This window comes from Wyeomyia smithii, chromosome 2 (genome assembly GCF_029784165.1).
Source record: "Wyeomyia smithii strain HCP4-BCI-WySm-NY-G18 chromosome 2, ASM2978416v1, whole genome shotgun sequence".
Classification (NCBI taxonomy): domain Eukaryota; kingdom Metazoa; phylum Arthropoda; class Insecta; order Diptera; family Culicidae; genus Wyeomyia; species Wyeomyia smithii.
This window is the reverse complement of record NC_073695.1, coordinates 264806403-264828036: the sequence shown is the minus strand read 5'-3', so window position 1 is coordinate 264828036 and position 21634 is coordinate 264806403. Positions and strand designations below refer to the sequence as shown.

At 40.6% G+C, this 21634-nt stretch overlaps 1 protein-coding gene across 6 annotated transcripts in view; it reads right to left on the bottom strand.

The window, feature by feature from the left end:
• The window catches only part of LOC129721295 (insulin-like growth factor 2 mRNA-binding protein 1), a 181430-nt gene that overhangs the window by 9142 nt on the left and 150654 nt on the right, over nt 1-21634 (bottom strand). For all 6 annotated transcript variants that reach the window (XM_055673718.1, XM_055673716.1, XM_055673715.1 and 3 more), the window contains 4 exons: nt 9767-9937; nt 1010-1390; nt 236-944; nt 22-171 (listed from right to left, as the gene is read on the bottom strand). In XM_055673718.1, coding sequence (XP_055529693.1) covers nt 22-171; nt 236-944; nt 1010-1390; nt 9767-9937 — 1411 coding nt within the window. The remainder of the gene's footprint in view (nt 1-21; nt 172-235; nt 945-1009; nt 1391-9766; nt 9938-21634) is intronic.

Here is a 21634-nt window from a genome sequence, read left to right as displayed (position 1 = left end):
AAGCGCAACCTTGAAACTTACCTGAACACTGAAGAAAGGACCGATTATGTGCACGGTGGTTTCCTCATCCACCGGCGTGTTGGCAGTGTGCTCGGGTAGTTTGATTATGCTGCCGGTCACTCGTTGCAGCTCTCGCACGTTCTGGCCGCCCTTCCCGATGATGCGCCCAACCTAATCGAAATCGAACATCATTAGACCATGATAACTTTCCTGTTTGTTCCATTTCAAAACCCACCTGCGCACTTGGAACCAGAATCTCAACGGTTAATCTCACATCATCCGTGCCGGAAACAAAACCCTCCTCCCGCATCTTCTCGAAGATCAGATACTGTGCCTTCCACTGGGCTTCCGGTGTTCCAACAATGGTAACTTTCCGTTCGGTTTGCTGCTCGGGAGGTTTGTCCGCTTCCAGCGGAGCGATCTTAACGGAAGCACCGGAAAATCTTATAATATTACGAATATGCGATCCTTTGGTTCCGATTATAGCACCAACGGCATTATTTGGAATATACAGGTAGGTAGTTTCCTGGACCTCGCTGGATCCAGGCGGCGCCCCCGGAGCGGTCGCCGGCTGGTACATTGGATAGTTCGAGCCCGGATACATACCCGATCGGCCGGCGAAGCCCATTCCATTACCGGCCGTGGACATCATCGCCATCGGGTGCAGACCCGGGAACATTATACTTTGCGGTGCCAGAGCCTGCAGATCATTCTCGTAGCTTTGGCGCAGTTTAGCACTGACCTGACTTTCCGCTTTGGACATGTTATCGATCGAGCCTTTGACGGTTATGATGCGCTCCAGGTTAAAGCTGTTGATATCGTTTATAGAACTAACGGTGATCTTTGTGTCGGTATCCTGCATTATTCGCTTGATGGTGTTCCCGCTCTTGCCAATGATGCGACCAATCAGGTTGTTGTGAGCAAGAATTTTCAGGCAGATTTCCCTGGAATTAAGAGAGGAGAGGGCGTGAAAGCTGCTGTCGAACGCAACGGACTTATTTAGGCTTACCCTTTGTTTGTACTGTTGGCTTCCTGCTGCATCACCTCGAGAATTCTTTTGCAGGCGCTGGTACAGTTCTCCGGATTGCCGTAGATTGTGATCGCTTTCTCCAGCGAACCGACGTTATCCTTCCGGTGAACATCGACACGCGCCCGGCTGTTCTGAGTGATCTGTCGTATCGTGCTGCCCTGGCGGCCGATGATGGCGCCGACCATCTCGCTGGATACCAGCAGCCGCAGCGGGAAGTCGGTCTGACGTCCTGGACCACCACCGGACATTCCGCCGTACTGCGAACGAGCCCGCTGGCTGCGCCGGTTTGCTTTGCTCTCGAACAGCTCCACTAGCAGCTTGGAACCCTCGAAGTCGATCCCGTTCAGGCCGGATACCGCTCTGGAATAGAGAACAATAAAATGGGGGAATTCAGTTCACGAGATATAATCGGATTATTCAATAAGTTTGTTTATTTACGGAGAACTACATCTTTCTCTAAATCTAGAATCGGAGCGTACAACGAATTTTCTCCAATTCCCAAGTATTTCCAGAGCCGGGATGACGCCAGATATTAAAATTCAAGATGGCGACTTACAGTTTTAAGAACAGCTTCAAATGGTCAAATGTCGCTCAATATAAGAATAGCATTTTCCAGTACGTCCGTATTGATCTATTGGTACAAATGTCGACGGACACGGGATTTTATACGGAAATCACGGCCGCGATGTGTTTAAGTCGTTTAAACCTATTAAACTAAAAGCGGAAATAAGCCTCGCTTTAGGCGCAATATTGATCGTAGAATAGCTGTCAATGTCATTTGTAGTTTATCATTGACTCTCAATAATTGAAAAATTTTCGCAATCAATTCCTCGCGCCGACCGGCATTTTCGTGAGCGCTCGGAACCGAGAGAACGTCTAACAAATAAGATATTGTATCATGATCGAGTAAGGTATTTTATCTCAGACATGACGCGTCACATCCAGGAGAGATGCAGGAAAGCTAGTCGAAAAGAGGCTTCACCGCCGCCAAGAAACGTGAACACTACGATCGATTAACGGAACCAGGAACCGGACCGTGCCGGTTCCTGCCATATGTAAAGACAGAAAAGAGAACTTGATCACCAATAAGTCGCAGGTGGCCCAACAAAAGCACTTCAAAGTGGAGTGGTGGTGAGGAAAGTAGGAGTCGAGAGGAACAGGAGAAAAATTGGGGAAGATGAACAAGCTGTAGATTCTTCAGCAGAAGAACCACAAAGCTGCTGGGAATGACGGCATACCGGCTAACCTCTCCAAGTCGGGAGCGAGTGTCTACGTAGTGCTATTCGCCTGATTATACTGAGAGCTTGGTCTGAGGAAAAACTTCCTAGAGGCCATTCATATTCCACGCGAACCCATTTTTTGACGATTTGGAATCCCCAATCCCTCCCTCTTCGTAGACAATCGCTCATAAAACATCTTTAAATTTTATATGGACTGTGAACATTTCAAATCCTCCCTCCACTAAGCTGTCCACGTGGAATGTGAATGCACCCCTACGGACCGGTTGGGAGGATTCATATGCTCTATCTATAAGAATGGACACAAAGTTGACTGTAGTAACCATCGAGGTATACGTACGTTTATAGAGGGTGGCTGTTGCAGGAAGCCTTCGATTGTGGATACAAGTACGGTGTTCGTGCAAGGCGATCTACAACGATGTCACATCAAGCGTCAAGACAGCGGACGAAATTTCGGACGATTTCGGATGGTTTGAAGCAAGGGGACGGGCTCTCGACCTTGCTATTTAATGTAGCCTTGGAATGTGCTGTACGAAGGACAGGTGGGCAGAGGAGCGGTACTATCATCACAAAGTCTCACATGCTTCTAGGCTTTGCACATGATCTCTATATTATCGGTGTTAATCTTAGAGCTGTGGAGGAGACCTTAAAGCCCTCAGAACTCACTATAAACACCTTCAAAACTAAGTACAACTGAGTACAGGACACTGATCATCCCGTTGCCCAGTGATTCATTTTGCTGATTTCGTGCGCAAAATTAATAGCGTCTTCAAATTTGATTTTAGTGATATATTTTATTCGGAAAAGTAGGAAAAGTATTTTATTGTGCTTCTTTTAAAATGTACGATTTAGTGAATAATTCACCTATGAGTGATATGGATTATTTATTTTTTCAGGACAGTGAGATAGACAGCTACTGTCTTCGAAAAAGTTGTGGCAAATAGATTTACTAGCAACTTTGTCGAAGGTGTCGGATTTCTATCTCTTATGTTAAAAAAGATATAAAAAGTTTTATATGCAAAATTCACTCAAATCATAATTTTAAATATAACTTTTTTCCTGGATTTTCTACATATTTTATACCTTCTAGAAAATTATCAGCCAAACTGAAATACACATTTTTGCTGAACTTTTGATCTAGCTATGATTCAAAATAAAAAAGTTATTCAACCGTTAACGGTTTTTCAAGGGTTAGTTTCAAATTACTCAGCCGTACGCAAAAATACGCAAATGACTTTTTGATGTTCTGAAATCACGTCTATTCTACTTTCAAAAGATTATAAAATCATTTGTCGAATGAAATCTTTTGGATTGTTTCAATGAAAAAAATCTTTTGTATGAAAGTTCTAACTTTATCAAATAACTTTGTTATTTCTAAATATAGCGTTTTACAATCTTCAGCAAAAATATAAATCCAATAAAATCGCGTAATTTTTTAGAAGGTCATAAAAATATAGAAAATCATGGGAAAGAGTTAGAATGAAAAATATGAATTTTTGGTCAAAGGTCAAACATTACGTCATCTCAAGTCAATCAAAAATCGTATTAAAAATATATACGAAATATAAGAGTAGAAATAGAAACTAACTGATTTTTTCTCTTCTTAATGATATGAAGCGATTCTGCTAAGACGCTCGAAATTTTTTTTTCAATTTTTCAAACTAAATTTCTACTTTTAACAACGGCTTTTTCCCGTTAACACGCAAGTTCATTAAGCAGACAGTATGTGAAGTAAAGAGGGCGAAAAATAAGCGAACTGGAAATGTGATACAGATTTGGAAAAATATACCGCATCCTGACGGGACTTGAACCCGCAATCTTCCTGTCTCCGGCATGGTGTTTTTACCAGCAGTGTTTGTAGTTAGGGATGAGCAATAGAATAAGTCGGCAGTAGAATGTGATACGATATAGATTGTGGAACAGTACCACCGTCCCCTGTAGTTTAATTGGTCAAAACACCATGCCGGAGACAGGGAGATTGCGGGTTCAAGTCCCGTCGGGATGCGGTTTATTTTTCCAAATCTGTATCACATTTCCAGTTCTTTTATTTTTCGCTCTCTTTACTTCACATATTGTCTGCTTAATGAATTTATTCAAACTTTGTTTGTCTTCTTTCTCCCGCAACTCAACCGAAATTTTTTTTAAAATTATCAATAGTTTATTTATACCCTTATTACAACAGCCGCTCATAAGGATTCCAGAAGCTTCATAAACTCCACAAGAAAATTTGAAACAACCGATGAAGAAGACAGCAAACAGAACAATTAACTGTGACTAAAAATTCATATTTTTCATTCGAACTCTTTCCCATGATTTTCTATATTTGTATGACCTTCTAAAAAATTACGCGGTTTTATTGGATTCATATTTTTGCTGAAGATCGTAAAACGCTATATTTAGAAATAACAAAGTTATTTCATAAAGTTAGAATTTTCATGCAAAAGATTTTTTTCATGAGAATATACTAGTGCTGGGACTATCCGGATTAAAATATCCGGATATCCGACCTCGGATATCCGACAAATATCCATAATCCGGATCAACCGGATATCCGGATATTATTCGACAGGATATCCGGATTTTCGGATAGTCGGATATCCGGATATCCGGATATTGTATCCGAACATAGTTTAATGAGAATTATGTAAATTACTTACGTGGGGTTTGGGGATTGTAGAAAAAGCCATTTTTCGCGTTACATTTCATTCGAACGGGCTTAAAAGACAGAAAAAGAAATCCGGATATCCGACTATTCGATTATCCGTATCCGGATATCCGGACATCCGAATAATATTCGTTTACACATCCGTGATCCGAGCTTCGGATAACCGGATCACGAATATATCCGGTTAAAAGCCCCAGCACTAGAATGTACGACTTTATTTTTTGGCTAGTAACCAGTCTCTGCAATTTTGAGCAAATTGAAGCACATGAAAAATTTTTTTCCTCAGAATCGCGCGCCTTGACCGATATTCACCAACACCAACTTGACATAAATGTTCCTTACATACTAGAGGTACTTAAAAAGATATGAAAAATGAGAGGGCAGCCACTAAAAGGGGGAGAGGGGATGAGCTCCAAACAAGTCCATGTATAATTTCCGTTTTTCGTACAAAAAATACATGCCTCAACAAAATTTGACCGTAATACAGTTACAAATGATCTTAAGGAACTTGTTTTAATCATAACAACTAGAAAAAAAGCATCAAGTGTTGAAAAAATGATGGAAATATTTTTGTCCGCTTGCTTGTGTGAAAATGTCTCATAGTTGATTCGAGGCAGACCCGCTGTAAATAGTGGGTGTTAGGGGCGACTAGAAAGAGCAGCCCAAGATTGAGTTTTATGGAGGCGTATTCTGGATTCGGTGTAGGATCTATATGATATGTCGCCATAAAAGTCAGTAAACGAGAAAGGAAAGAAACGTTGCGTTGGTTTGATCATATAAGGGCCTAATCAACGTGGTACAAATTTTTTCCCTGCTTACGTTTTCAGTAAGGAGCTCTCTACGGAGGACCAAACGGATTCATCATCTGTTTATAAACTTCAAGACAACGTACGATTTGGTTAACCGCAGCAAATTGGAGCTCTAATACGAATTCTCAATCAAACTCACGAAATTTTGTACTGCGGAGCTAGCCGACTATGTATTTTGGTAGATGAAGGAGGTTAATCGGGGAGCATTTGGTTTCTTCAAGCTACAATTTATAGTAGAACGGTATGTGGCGTAGGGTTACGAAAGGGATTGGAGACGACTAGCCCTAGGTTGAGTGATAATAAAACTGTACCCTAGATGTGATAGTAGATCTATAGTGGACCTTTCGCCACAATGGTAAGTAAGCATTCTTTATATAACAGCGGAGATATCATGAAATTGTGATTTTTCGTCTGTGTACGAAAACTGGAGAATATATTCAAAATAAATATTTATAATCTAATTATAATGATAGTTTTAAACCAGGTTCTAACTTAGAAACAGCTGAGCATACCAGGGATTACCTCTGCATCTCCACAACTGTTACGGAATGTAAGGTTAGTGTTATTGTGTCACCCTAGTAAGTGACGGAATGTGGTGAGCCTGAGAGAAAAACCCATGTTAAAATCTATGAACAAACAAATGACCAGATTTGACTATAATTCGAACACACGATCATCCACGGACGGACAGTGTAACATTAATGCTACAAAGCTTTGCTTTTATGTTTCATCTTTTTTTCTGCACAATGAAGGATGTTCCATATCAGATTGCTCCACGGGAAATACGCTGTAGAAAATTACCCATTATGTATTTTTACTTGAAAATTAGGGTAGAAGTAGTTTGCAGTGTGTTGTTACATTGTGTTTTTAGAGCTGTTGGTTTTTCGAAAACTGGAGAAAATATCTTTATCTTTACCCGAAAAGCATTATCGCAAATTGATTTTGCGAAACACCGGAAAAATCGACAACGGGACCACGGAAAACAACTCAGAATTGTGCAATCAACGGTGAGTCGTGTTAACGTTACTCCGAAACTCTAAGCATCAAACGGAAGGAGAAATGCGATCAGAGGGGATGCTCTATTAGTGATCAGGATCACAAGCGTGTTGTGAAAACGTTTACGCGGAATTCCAATGCTTCAGGGTCAGGGATGTGGCCAAAAAGTTGAATCTGCCCGAGTCTTCCGTTCAGAGGGCCAAGGAACGGGGAGAATTGCATGCATACAAAGTGCCGAAGGCTCCGAATCGTCACGAACGGTAAAATACGGTGGGAAAGTTACGAGCCCTGGAAAGGAAAGGTGGGGAATCGTTATAAGGAAAAAACGAAACTTGATAGCAGAAAGCCAGAACCAAGTTTTTTTTGTTCTATTTGGAGCCCCAAACAATCCTTAATTTATCGGAAGTCGATTGGTTTAGTCTGCGCTTGGCGTATTTCAGTTCAAATTTATATGGAGATTTGTATGGAAAAACCAACTTTTTTGCATTTTCTTTTCTAAAGAGCTCAAAGTGGCTCAAACCATAGGTTTCATAACTTCAAATGGTAGGTTTTTTGGTGCCTAACAACTTGGCCGAAGACATCAAAGAGCTAGGGTGTCCCAAAAAAATACTGGAGCTGTTTAAAGTTGAGTATGTCGAAATTTATGCTGCAAATCATTTTTTCTGCCAACACTGCCAGTGTACCGGCGTTAGTCAGATTACCATCAAAAGTAACCTCTGAAACACGTTGTAGGTTCTCAATACGCCTAGAAAATTGACCTAAATTTGTTTGCTTGATCCAGCTGGGTGTACAAACTCGTTACGACAGGTTACTTCTGATGGGAATCCTACTGACGCCGGTACATGGGTAATGTTGGCAGAAAACAAGATTTTCTGCATTTAAATCGACATACTCAACTTTGAACAGCTATTGCTCTTTTTAGGGATATCCTAGTTCTTCAGTGCCTTCTGCAAAGTTGTTAGGCATCTAAAATACTATACTTTAACATTATGTAGTGCATTATTAGACCATTATTGAGCTTTCTAGAAAGGTAAATGCAAAAATGTAGGTTTTTCCATATGAATTTTTTTAACAAATTTGAAATGCAATGCGCCAAGCGGAGACAAAACCAATCGACTTCCGGTAAGTTTAGGGTTGTTTGGGGCCCCAAAAGGAACCAAAAAACTTGGTTCTGGAAAATCGATCACTTTTCCCCACCCTACTGTACAACCAGATGCTGACGAAGCCTCACTGTTTCATCATGGATGATGAGACTTACGACTGTTCTTTACTGCCCAGCACAAGTTTGATGTTCCGCAGAGACTTTCAAAGTTCGCCAAGAAATACCTGATTTGTCAAGCAATCTGCTCATGTGGCAAACGAAGTGTGCCATTCGTGACTACCAGGGTTGTACACGGGGAGATCTACCTCAAAAAGTGTCTACAGGAGGGTCAGTTTCCTCTTTTAAAGTAACACGAGAGCCCTTGAAGATCTTCTGGACGGATCTAACTTCGTGCCATTATTCAAATTATGTCCTGGAATGGTACGAAGCCATCGGGGTCACTTTCGTACCCAGGGATAGGAACACCCCTAATGCGCATGTGCTAAGCCCTATCGAAAAATACTGGGCTATTATGAAGCAGGCACTACGAAAGCATTCCAAAGAGGTCAAATCTGAGGAGGAAACTCAGGAAAAGTGGGTTTCCGTACAGAAAAAGCTGCAGCCAGATGTTATACCAAATCTAATGAGTGGAGTTAAGCGTAAGATGCGATCGTACGATTATGAATAAAATAAATATGCTAAAAGCTTACTAATGGGTAATATTTTATCGTCTGAAAGTTTGAAATCAGTCGGGTAATTTTCTACAGAGTTTTTATCCGTGCTGCAATTTGATGTGGGACACCTTCAAATTTACAGTGATAAATATAAAGCTCGTTGCTTATTCAATCGTTATATGGAAATTTCACTATAAATGTGAAATTTCTGAAACTGAAAAATTGAAAATAATCTCAAATGTCTTTTAAAACCTTACGAATGAAGTATTGAAAAATTCAGAAGAAGAAAAATATGCTCTTTCCACAACACAACTTTTTTTGGCTCAAAACATTTTTCTCAGCGACGTTTGATGGTGATCAGCAATGTTCGTACTCTTTAAAAGCACGTTAATAGTGAAAAGCGTCTAGCAGTAATTGCAATGCTATCTCTTCATTATTCGCCCATCTTCCATCTAGCATAGAGCCATTTTATTAATCTTGGGAATAGGAAATCTTTATCTCATCGTTCAAACGTTTCAGTAAGCTCGTGTGTTACTCCCATTGGTGATTTACGCTTTCGAAGATAACATTGGTTAAAACAGGTTTCACCGTAGTGCCCAAACTGGAAAAAAATTTAAAAGATTATAGCTTTTTTAAATTTCTTGTGAATTTTGGAGCTCCTAGTTTGGTTAGAAGTGCGTCAGAAAGGCCGCAGAGTAATTGACCGACGGGTTCGTTACTTTTACGTTTTCTCACCGGAAAACTTCATTTAAGTCTCTGAAGACTTTACTCACTTCCGACTTGGCTAGAAACACCAAAATTTACAGGAACGGTTAAAACTATATAATATATTTTTCCAGTTAGAGCTTTAAGAGAACTATTCTTGCGACTCCGGTGTGAAGTGATGGATTCGAGTTTTGTACATGGTCGATGAATCGAATGAATAAAAGTATTGAATTATCTAGCGATGGCCATATTTTTTCTCAAACTACAAAGTTAGGTTTGAGGTGGATTAATATTTAACGTTGCCTCAGATTTTTCACACGATTTGTGTACAAATTTATAAATTTCCAGTGTGAAGATATCAGTTTATGGTTGCCAAATTGAAGCACATCGACTCAAGTCGTAATATGATTTCATCTTAGTAAACAGGTCACTACGTTTTAAGCAGTTCGAACTCGTCGTATTTTGGTGAAATTTCTCTTGAAGCCACCGCACCCATAAACAACAATAAATTTCTGCTGACCAGCGGGTCATTGTTTCAGGCGACGAAAAAATTGCGTCAAAATCTCACCTCTGTGCCTGATCGTGACTCTCGAACGTGATATGGACGGTTTGCGTGTTTGGGTCCTTGCTAGTGACTGCGTCGCAGTGTTCGACCTTGCCGTACGGCTTCAGCAGTGGCTCGATGTCATCGAATTTCGCGTGCTGCGGTATGCCACTGATAACGATTTTGGCAATGTTGCTGTAATTAGGAGAGAGAGAAAAAGAAAACAAGAGTTACAAATAGGTTGAATAAAAGTTTTTGGTATTGTCTAACTAGAAGTACCATAGTTTCCCCCCCGAGTTCACTTTCGCGAAGCTATATACAAATTGCACCGGACATAGGGTGCGAGGAAATTAGTCATCGACTGACTGCTGTCGGTTGGCCCTTTATATTTACTTTTCCAGCTGATTGTTCTGTCTGGCACCATGTATAGCAAACGGAACGGACCGGAACAAGTCATCAAGCGACGACGCACTGGCATCGAAGTTTCGTTTATAAATAATGCAAATGCAGTGGAATGCAGCTCGGGCTACATGCCGGCAGCAGGAGAGCAACAGGGCAGTACTAGAAAGTGAAAACGAACGAGTTGCATCGGACCGCCGCCATCCGTCACCTCCCTTCCGAAGAACCCAGCAATGACGAACGCATCATACCAATTTACATGGAAATAGTTATGAATGAAATTCTTAAATTAGATGCCGTCGTCGTCGTCGTCGCTGGTTAGTCGCTGTACAATGAAAAAAGCAACAGTTCGCGGCATACCGAAGCCGTTGGTGAGACAGTGACGAAGGAAATAGTGGATTAACTGTTCCGAGAATGAGGTTGTAAAAAGTTTAGAACCCGTTCGGCAAACATGATCGTCAAAACATTGATTTTGCGCTTGGCTCGAGCAATGTCGGTCGGCCTCGGTTACCTCGCTCGAATCCCGGATGCATAGCGTAGGGAGGGTTAGAATAGCCCGTTGAATATTTGTTTTTTTTTTTTTCGCGCATGGTGGATTTGGAACTGTATCGGAATATCAAACAGCTCGATATGTGCTAAGCGGGAGGTCCGTGATACGAGGTTGCCTTTTGCGTGATTGCCAGTTTAGTCTAGCTAGTTTTGTTTGATGATTTTGCTATTGTGGTTGTTCAGAAGTGCGTCTTCTTATGTATGAAATCATTCCATGCAAGTATTTTTGGGCCACTGATCCAGTTGGAAACGCTTTTCTTCCAGATTGAATATAAATTATTCGAAAGGGCTATACGCTTCCCGGGTCGTAGCCTTATTGGGAGCCGCGTGCATATTTCCACCGATTCCGCTTCGCATGGATATTTGTTTACAACGCCGGGCCGCTCCAAACTCCGCGAGGAAACCGCAGGGAGATAAAATCTTCCTCTCTTCCGCCATCGATAGTCTGTCGAACTTGCAGTCGTACCGGGGGCCGCTCGTGCTTCGTGCTTGTCATCGTCATCATCTCCAGCCGCCGCCCGGCCAGCCCAGACTGGAGTGCATCAGCAGCACACGGAGCGGTCAATGACGTCTTCGCGGCCGTCCGGAGTCTCGGAACGTGTCGGGGCAAAACCGCAAATGTGTACATATTTATGCTTTTCCTTCTTGCTTTCTCTGTCTTTTTTAGTCTTCTCTCTTGCTTTCCCGCGCAACACATGGCACTGCTCGCGCCGCTCCTTATGCTGTGGACTCAGAACTTGCAGACACGGAATGTGCCGAAAGTGCGATGCTCAGGCAGGAGAAGCACCGCTCCACCGTGTAGTAATCAAAAATTGTTAATGATGCATGCACTAGCAACAGTCAGCGGAGCAACAAGTTCGTGCATTGACTTCGAAGTAGTGCCGCTCGTTTGGCCTGTGACTTTGGTGACTTTGGAAAACCCGACCGAGAGAGAGAGCGAGGTTATTGAAATGTTGGGAGCTGAACTTTTGTGATTATACTTAGAAATTACGATTCTATCTGTCCACCAATTTTCTCATAAATTGTGCTTTATCATCAAAATATATAAACTTTATTAACTTCCAAATGAGCTGTGCAAACTCCCATTATCACTCAAACTGTTTAGGTATTTCTCAACCGGAGGTTCAAAGCATTTCATCCCGTGCTGATGGCAACCACTATTTCAGTGCAGAAATCGCGTTCCACCCCTTAGGCTGTCTATGTTTATCACTTTGTTCACGCTTACGTACAAACGTTTGCACTCTAGTCGCTAATTATAGCTTTGGTGGTAGTAAAAGTGCAACAAAGTAGCATAGGTTGAGCGATTAGCGCCGCTCTATGTTTACATTTCCGCATTCCGCACGTAGTCGCCATCGTCGAGGCAATCAGCGTCCATTTTGCATCGAATATTATCAAGCAATCCATATAGTGACGCGAATCGATCTGCTAGGAAGACGTGCAGTATTCCGGTCGCAATCAGAACCACTCAAATCCATCGACAACCGCAACCGGTAAAAAGCTGGCAGCTTTCATCGACATTGTCCAATGAATATTAGGTCACTGCTGCGCAACTGTTATTGCAACTCATGAGGTGTCACTTTTCCAGTTCTTGTTTTTTCCTATGTTCGATTCTCAAATGACTTCAACGGCATAAGAAAAAGCACTGCAATCAACAGTAATGTATTACCATTATTACGAAATGCGGAGCTGGTGAAATCAGAACCGGAAGACACGGACTTTGGTGCATGACTTGCTAGCGCTAGCCTTTTCGTTCAATGATGCAATGACGAAAATCGAAATTTATACTTGATAACAACTATCAGCTTGGTTGTGTTCTTGGAACTGCACATCAGGGACAGAATAGGAAAATGGAGCTCGACAATTTATGTTTTTTTTGTTTGTTTCAAACTCTTTCTTGTGATGAATGGAACTTCTCTTACATATGCGTATTAAAGTAAGAAGACATTGAGCCTAAAACTCATACAGATAACAATAACTCCAACCAGCCTCCATTCATTTGAATCCTCGTTTTTAAAAAATCATAGAAAATATACCAAAAATTAAATTGATAACAATCTGTAATTTATGTTTATGTTTCTAACAGAATTATTGAACAACTTCCAAATTTTGCTTTATTTGTTTTTATAAGAAATTTTGAGCAATTCTCAAATGTTTGATAAAGACATCACCTACCGATTGATTTAAGCAATCTTATTTTGAAAAATGTTGTTCTTGAAACTTGAAATGCTTCCCAAGTGAAAACATGTGTATAAAAGTGAGGTCAGAAAGTCACCTGTACCTTAAATCCGGATTTAAAAATCGACTAATTAGTCCTGAAAATCGAGAGAAACGGATCTTATTATGAAAAAGCTTTTTATAAAAAAGTGTTATTTATTAAAACAAAAAGATTTAGAGGCTTGAACAAAGTTTGAGGTCGAAAGTTGAAGCTTAACTTAGTTTGCTAAAATATCGGAAATTTATCGTATCATAGTTTATCATCAAATTCCACACCCATATTTTCACACGGCACTATGGTATAAAACCCCGAATTTACCGTCATAAAGCAGCATTTTTGCTTTACACACTTGTAATGGATTTCAAGAGCGACTTTAACTTCTCATTATTGCTTTGGCGTCGTACGCAAATTACGTGATGCATGAAGGGGGGAGGGAGGTCTTTTGAATCAGCGTTACTTATTGTTACGTAGGGGGGAGGGAGAGTAGTAGAGACAGTTACGTAACTGTGATGTTTGCTCAAAATTGAAAATTTTGGAGGGGGGGGCAGGCTGATCAGCCTTACGTAATTTAGGGGGAGGGAGTCATGTCGCACGTTACTTATCGTTACATAGGGGGGGGGGTCTGTAATCTAGATTTTCAGCGTTGCGTAATTTGTGTACGATGCCTTTCAAAAAACATCATAATTGAGCAGAAAGAGCATTACAATTTGTGACAGACCGTTAGTAGCAAGATTAATAAAATTTTCAGGATATTTATGGTACAAAAAAAGGTTATTCATAATATTTTAGAATTTTTTTTCTTAAGATCAGAAGCATCATTCCAAGCCCAAAATGTAGAAAACAATCTATTTTCGACTCGTTTTCGCGGATTTGCCACCATCAGAATTTACTCAAGTTTAATTGATTTTCCTCAAAAGTGTACTGAAAAATTGACTAGCTTGTTGTCAAAAAAATATGCAGGGTGATTGGTTTTCTAGTTGGGAGTATTTCAGGGGCTGATAGAGGGCCACATTTGATGAGAAAAATTCCTCTGCGCACATGCTCTAACGTTGATCTACTCGGAGATGTGTCTTTTGAAGGTAGTTTTTAGACAATCCAAAAAAGTCTAATTTTAAGGACTAATTTATTAACATATATTTTCAAAACAAGAGGAATTTACTTTTTCTGTGTGGACTCCTCACTGCGACCAGAGATTAGATCTATTGTGATATTGCCCAGGTGTTTTCTGTACTCCGCACTTCATATTATTGGCAGTATCACTATTGAAGTAAGTGATACACTTATCATTCATATCCGTGCTTGTGTGTAAGTTTACCTATCCGTTTCAAGCTCACTGTTCTACTATACTAAGCCCCTGTCCATCCTAACAATATCGCCTAATTACAATTCCCTGAAGAAAGCTTCCATACTCACACCAGTTTTATCATAATAGGGACTGAATTTTGTTAGAAGGTACTATAGAAGGAAAGGTAAGGTTTGCTAAATGAACAAGCTTTGTATCTTCATTGGGTACAGAGTTATATAGTATTTTAAGGGGTTATATACCTTTCTGGTCGAGAAAAATGAGGGAAGTTTGAATCTATTTTAAAGTGCATAGCACCATTTTCATTGCATCAAAGGGGCATTTTTCTGAAAGTACAGTTTATCAACAACAAAAAAATACGTTTGATTTTGAGATATACCAATTATTACTGGAGTAATGGCCGTTTCCCCGAAACGCTATTTTTCTGCAGAGGCTTGCGGTGATCCTGATAGAGACTCAGTGGGTCAACCGAAATAAAAAAACTTTATCATTAGTTTAGAAGTGTGCCGGGTCCTTGAATGATCGCTTTTATGAGTATTTTGTTTTCAGTGCAAATGGGAACGTTTTTCCCAAAAAATGTTCGTTTTGAGCGCTAAAAATTGCATTAAAAATTTTTTTGCGGCAAAATGTAACTGTATGTTTCGAAAAGCGATCGTTCAAGGACCGGCGAATTTAATAACGAAAATTAAAAAAAAAAAAAAAAGAAGGAAATCGGTTCAGTAGTTTTCCTGCAATCAGGATCACGGCAAAGTCATTTTTCGGAGAACACTATTCCGAGATAATCGCGTGTAAAGTTTCAAGTTTAGCTTATGCGGCCGTGGCGAGGCGCGCTGCAAATCGCTCTAACTTTCTTCCTATTGCTCAGATCTCTATGAAAATTTGTGAAAATGTTCTCAAGATGTTGTATTTGAAGATAATACAATAATTTTTTTTTCGGTTTTTTGAAAACTAAAAAGGTATATAACCCCTTCATGAAAGTTTTCTGAAATTTAGATTTTTGTACTTAACTTTTGTTAGTTGCATTATTAAAATTTGTAGTATTCAAACTAGGCTTCAAGAAAACGTATTGCCGTTATGCATCCACTTGCTCCTTTTTGCCCCATGCGTTTTTAAAGTTATCGAGAGAAAAATTGGTAACTGAAGAGTTGTGTGCAAAGCCTTGACCGCAACATTGACGTAGAACTAGGTGAAGCTATTTGTTACATTTCATGCATTGTTGCATTCGAGGGTGATCGCAAATGATAAGTTCGAAACAACCTTCTTCTTTTCGATAATTCTTTGAATGATGGACGCTAAGACTACGACTATCTTATATCAATGTTAATAATTCTTTGGAAATAATGTAGTGGCTCAAAAAAGATTAAAAATGGCAACTGGGGTCGATTGCTGCTATCTGTTGCTATTACCTGCTGCTGCTACGGCTGTTGCCACTCGCTACTGCTTGATTATTTCCGACGGTCGTACCATCCAAAAGCAAAATGATTTGTTTGAGCAGAAGCAGGTTTTTATGAAACCCATGTTTGATATCGTTGACATGTTTGTCCCCTGTTCTTTTTTTTAAGCAACGTATTGACAAAAATTACTGATTTTTCATGGCTTTACCATCAATAATCGTAACCCATGAGTCAGCAGAAACAAATCGACAGCTCTATCAGTCGAACTCTAACCGTGATGGCGAAAACAGTGAAGCTATTCCGAAAAGAAGTGTGCGCGTTCGAAGAACGGTACCCTGCTGCGTCAAAAATCGACATCGTGCGGCACTTCGTGATCGCCGGATACGGCGATAGTGATGGACGACGGGACCTATTTCACCCTGGATGGCAACGACTGGCAGTATTTCACTTCCCCCACGAAGGAAGTGTGCTCCGAGGTGAAGCTCATTTCACATACCAAGTTTCTCAAGAAAGTGTTGCTGTTGTTGGCAATCAGCGGAAAGGGACCTATTTCACCCTGGATGGTGACGACTGGCAGGGCACTTCGTATTTCACTTCTTCCACGAAAGAAGTCAGCTCCGAAGCTCGTTTCTCATACCAAGTTTCTCAAGAAGGTACCCGATCAGTCAAAAATATCAGGATTATAACAAATCTTAATATTTTGTTAAGAAACTTTTTGTATCAACTTGTGTTCTAAACTTGGTCTCGTCAATAGTTAAAATATCAAAATTCCTATCAAAATTACTTACTGATTATAACAAATTATAGCAAGTTTTGTAAGGTTTTTGGCAGAAAAAGATCAGAATTAGTTAGAATGTACACTATTTTGTCAATTGAATAACAAATTTTGTTATATATATGCTTTAGAAAAACACATTTTTGAACATTCAAGTGTATGATAACACAATTTGATATAATTCTGTACTTTTTATTATTCTGGTATATCAAGAATATTGCAGGCTTTGTTATTTCTATAAAGTTCAGATATATTTGTGATACCCGTTTGTTATAATCGTTTGATCGGGTATTGCTGTTGCTGGCAATCACCGGAAAGGGGATGTCAAAGGCGCTCTTCTTTCGCTCCGGACTATCCGTGAACGGGGAAATTTTCAGTATGAAGGTCCTGCCGGAACTTGCAACGTTTATCAAGAAATACCATAAGGGCGAAGACACGGTGTTCTGGGCGGATTTGGCGTCGGCTCACTTCTCCAAGCAATCGTTGGAAGAGAGGGAGCGGCTGAATATCGCAATATATCGCAATACACAATCGCGTGGTTGTTGTAGGACAATGATAGTTTCATATTCAACCGTAAAAAAATTAGCAGACGACTCCGTGCAATTTGTTTTTTCTACAATCTCGAGGCGAAAGTTACAAAAATATTTATTGAATAAATGGATAAATTTATTAGGTATTAGGTCTATAAGAGTTATCAGCATCAGCTGACTCTTCTGTGTGTGATTAGACATTCCTTTCAGTCTATAAATAACGCTTGCACAGCAGTGTGTGTAGTTAGGGATGAGCAATAGATTAAGTCGGCAGTAGAATGTGATACGATATAGATTGTGGAACAGTAGCACCGTCTCCCGTATTTTAATTGGTCAAAACACCATGCCGGAGACAGGGAGATTGCGGGTTCAAGTCCCGTCGAGATGCGGTATATTTTTCTAAATCTGTATCACATTTCCAGTTCGCTTATTTTTCTCTCTCTTTACTTCACATACTGTCTTCTTAATGAACTTAGGTATTAGGTTTCTAGTCATATTAGAGCTTCCACTTGATAGATATTTGAACAAAAATATTTTTCGATCGTAGCGTGTACTGACAACTCAAATTTTCGAGCCTTATTCTCGGTATTCTTGAGTAATGTAACAAATTGAATACTTGGCACTTTGGACAGGGCAGGGTAATAACAGGTAATATGGAATAATTTGGGTCTACAGTAACTAAATATTCCATAAAAGCTATATAACAGCTTCCAGATAGACGGTTGCATTTGTGACAGCGCGCTCAGTTCTCTCTTTAGAAAATGGTTAATACGAATATACTTGGAACTGGAGGTCAGCACGATTCAAGTGGTAATTAGCTGATTCTGAAATTTTACAAATTCAAATTATCATTATAAAATTTTACACATTTTGGCGAGTGGCAGCAAAATATATAACTACTTCAATTAAACGATTTTTGGGCACTTGAAAGTGTCATTGGTGTGTCACAACCAAATATTAAATATTTCATAATGGCTGGATGCTCCAGCACCGACGCGATTACGCATTTTCTTTGAATTCGACCTACCGGGGGAATTGGAGCCCTTCACAAAATAAACGGGATATTGCCTTTCCCTTTTTCCCTGCAACCAAAGCTTACTATCCGTATGGTACCGTATTAGGCATGGAAATGAAAGCCTTCGAAGGAAACTCTCAGTGACGGAGGAGCCTCTTAGACAAGGAAATGACACGTAAAAAATATTTGTCGTAAAATATTTCACAAGTAGTCAAGTTGTTTTGGAGAAGAAAGGCAGGGATTGGTGGTTTAGTTTGTTTTATACTGAGACTGAAAGATTCACCAGATATTCAAATTTGTTTTCAGCTCTAATTGGTCAAAATATGCGTTCAACAAGGCTCTACATATTTCAACAGTACAGTTAGTATCATAAAAACACAATTTGCGCATTTTAGTGAACACAGATTTAATTTTCCAATCGATTGCTGCAAGAATGATGGATGACTATGAAGGATAAGAAGGGGGGTATAAAAACTGATCAAAATATGACCAGTGCCAGATGTATAAAGGGAGAATTTATCTTCCAAACGAGTTGAAGGGGTCAGTGTTTCTTTTGCTACGATTTATCGATTGTAGAATTCCCTAAAAATCATCAAATCATTTAATTTTGGAAATTGAACGAAGAAATATAAGAAGGGTCGGTCTAAAGGTAGTTCTCTGTTCAAAAAAAAAAGATAGTCAAATTTTGATCTGGTCAAAGTCTTCTTCAAAAAATCAATCCGTACATGTTTTCCGTCACGTTATTTAGCTTGTATAGGCAGAAAAGGCTAAAATCGTGATTAACGCCGGTGGCGCCTAAGCGCTCTCCCCTAGTCGAAACAAGGGACATAAACATATACCACATCACGTAGCACAATTATTTTTATTTTTTCGCCGAATTAGGTTTAGTTGCAAATTCGAATTGACAACTGACCGGTGTGGCCCCACACGGAAAGAAGAGACGTGTAGACACTCAACAACAACAACAACAACAACAGTAGCAACAGAGGCTGCTGGTCGAGTCGAGTTCGGCAGTGTCAGCAGAAAGGAGAGACCGAAAGTATGCAGAAACCGTTAGAAATGTGCGCCCAGTTTAGTCTCGTAAAGGTAAAATGATGAATGCTATGGGACTATTAAAGCTTGGGCGGCGCTGAAGGAGGAAGAGAACTTAGAAGAAGGTGAAGTGTAGACAGGAGCGAGGGGTCTAATGCATGTGTACACGTAGATACTGTGGAAGCTTTTACATGTCATCCTGGCGTGGTTGCCGTCTGGAGGAGATGATCGATACCCCACCGCTAATAGAAAGGTGCGTGTGCGGGCTCGCGATTAGGAATTGTGCTACATATGCAAAGTAGGCTAGAAAAACGGAAAAGTTTTTATCGAGTGTGTTAAGAATTATTTAAATTTGAATTTAAACTTTCAGCGGCAATGCTCAAATGCAATGCTAGACATATGCATTGACTTCATGACGAGCAATCCCAAGTCGAACGACGCCATAAATCGCCCCAATCACGATCGTCCCTCCTCACCGCTTAATGCGTGTATGTGTACGTGTATCGTAGCTGAAGTGCAGCGCATAAAATCGGTGGCGCATCGAGCAAACAGAAAGCTTACACTCGTGTGCATTCAGTTTGCTAGCGAGAAGAGTCATTCGTTAAGCAGGATTTGTTTACAAACATCGAGTACTTGTTTCCACCAGAAGTGAGTGCAAATAATGACGGCAACGACGGCGGCGACGATGCGAACAGTGTTGCCAAACATCGCGCCCATCCACAGCCAAAGCCACGTTGCTCCGCTAGAAACAGGCTTCTTCGTGTGCATTCCGGGGCGCATTCATAAACCGTATTTCCGAGAATGGGACGTCGTCGTGGCCGCGGCAAATCGACTACAGTTTCTCGTCTTCGCCCGTCCCACGACACCGGCTCGCATGAGAATGTCTCGGAGGACTCATTTGTTCGCTGTTCGGTCGGTCGGTCTCAGCGATATGAATCGTGTAGCAGCGAGGCGCACATTCCAATGATCACCAATGATGTGGGATAAAGTAGGGGTGGGAGAGGAGGTGAAGAAGCACAGCCACGGCGGACGGATGCTGCGCGAAGATGATCCCAAAAGAGACGGCGCAACGCGTAAAGATCTTGTCGACTTCTTGAGGCTTTTCACGCGGACCAAACGTGTAGATCGTTGGGTCAGAAGGGGAAAGGGTAGTACTGCAGTGGTTGGGTTAAGGTGAGGCGCTGGCGCGAGAATCCGATCGCAGCCGTAGCAAGAAAGATGAAACTAACGCGAACCGCAAACTGGTACGGCCAGCAGAAGTGGTGGAAGCACGACGGTGGAGATGCATGGTGATCAACTAGCTACAATTCTACATGCGCATGCATTGCATGTGTAGTACTCCACTATCAACATCTCGCGCACAGGCCAAACGCTCGCTGCTCCCCATTCTGTGTGCTGCTGCGGGTAATTCTGTTGCTTCAATCGTCCTCTTCTTTCCTCCGTGAAGCCACTCCGCAACCCCGCACACGCTACTATCAATCGGATGTTCTCTTTCGCATTAGTTCGGCTGGGCGCAGATATTTTTATGAATGAAAATAAAATTTACTCTCTATCCGGAAATTGTTTGAATTATATTGATAACAAAAGTTTGTTGTGTTGCAACATATTGACTCGGATGCCTTTCCTGTTGCGCTGGAGCGGGAGGGAGGGAGGCAAAGGAAGCGATTTCGGTTCGAGGAAGCAAGGTGTTACTTTATGACACACCGTGGTGGGTCTGGTTGGCGCAATATGGCCGCTGTCGATACCCCGGCAAGTTTGTAGTGCTGTTTTGAAGTACACTGACAATGCACGGCAACTGGGCAGGGTTGTAGTTTGGAGCTTTTTCGCTGGATTCGTGTTCGGTTAAGTTTTTTTATTACTGAACATGCGGAGGAAGGAAAAAAATACCATCTTCACCTATTTTACCTCTCTTCCCATGTTGAAAATATCTACAATTGCTATCGTAAAGTGATATTTTCGGCATCTAAACAAAATTAGGATTTTTTTGGCCATAATATGAAAATAAGGGTTCTAGAGGATAAGAAAAATAACTAATATAATTGAGTCCCAACGACTGGAATTAAAAGAAAAATTGAATTTATTTTGCAGCAGATTTTACAAATAAAATAATGCTCATTTTATTTACCAATATTTCGCAAATAACTCGGTTTATGTTGGTTTTTGTTCGAAACAATTTTTATTTAAAATGAGTACTGATATAGGCCCAAGAAACCGCTATGGTTATAAGTAAAATTTCTGCAGTTTACTGTATCAAACAAATCCGAGAATTCTTAAGATCCTATGATAATTTTCGGTCGGCAGTGGCTTTTGCCCGGTGAAATTCGTTCGAAGCACCCAAAAATGCAACAATCAGCCAATTGACCAGCATTTTTGGGACAAAAAATCAACTAGCCGAAACGGCCTCATATGATTAAGAAAAAAATGCTCTCTCACCAAGACAACGTTCGCGCTCATTTTGCACGATCGATGAATCTAAGAAATTGCGCTACGAACTAGTAGCCTACCCTCCATATTCTCCAAATCTGGCCCTGAGCGGCTGTTCTTTTTCCCTAATTGAATGTAGCTCTCTGGTAAGCTATTCCTCTCGAAAGAAGCAGTAGAGTTAAATACAAACGACTAATGAAGAACATGACGTGCAACACTACAAAACTGACATCAAAATATTAGACTAGATGAAGAC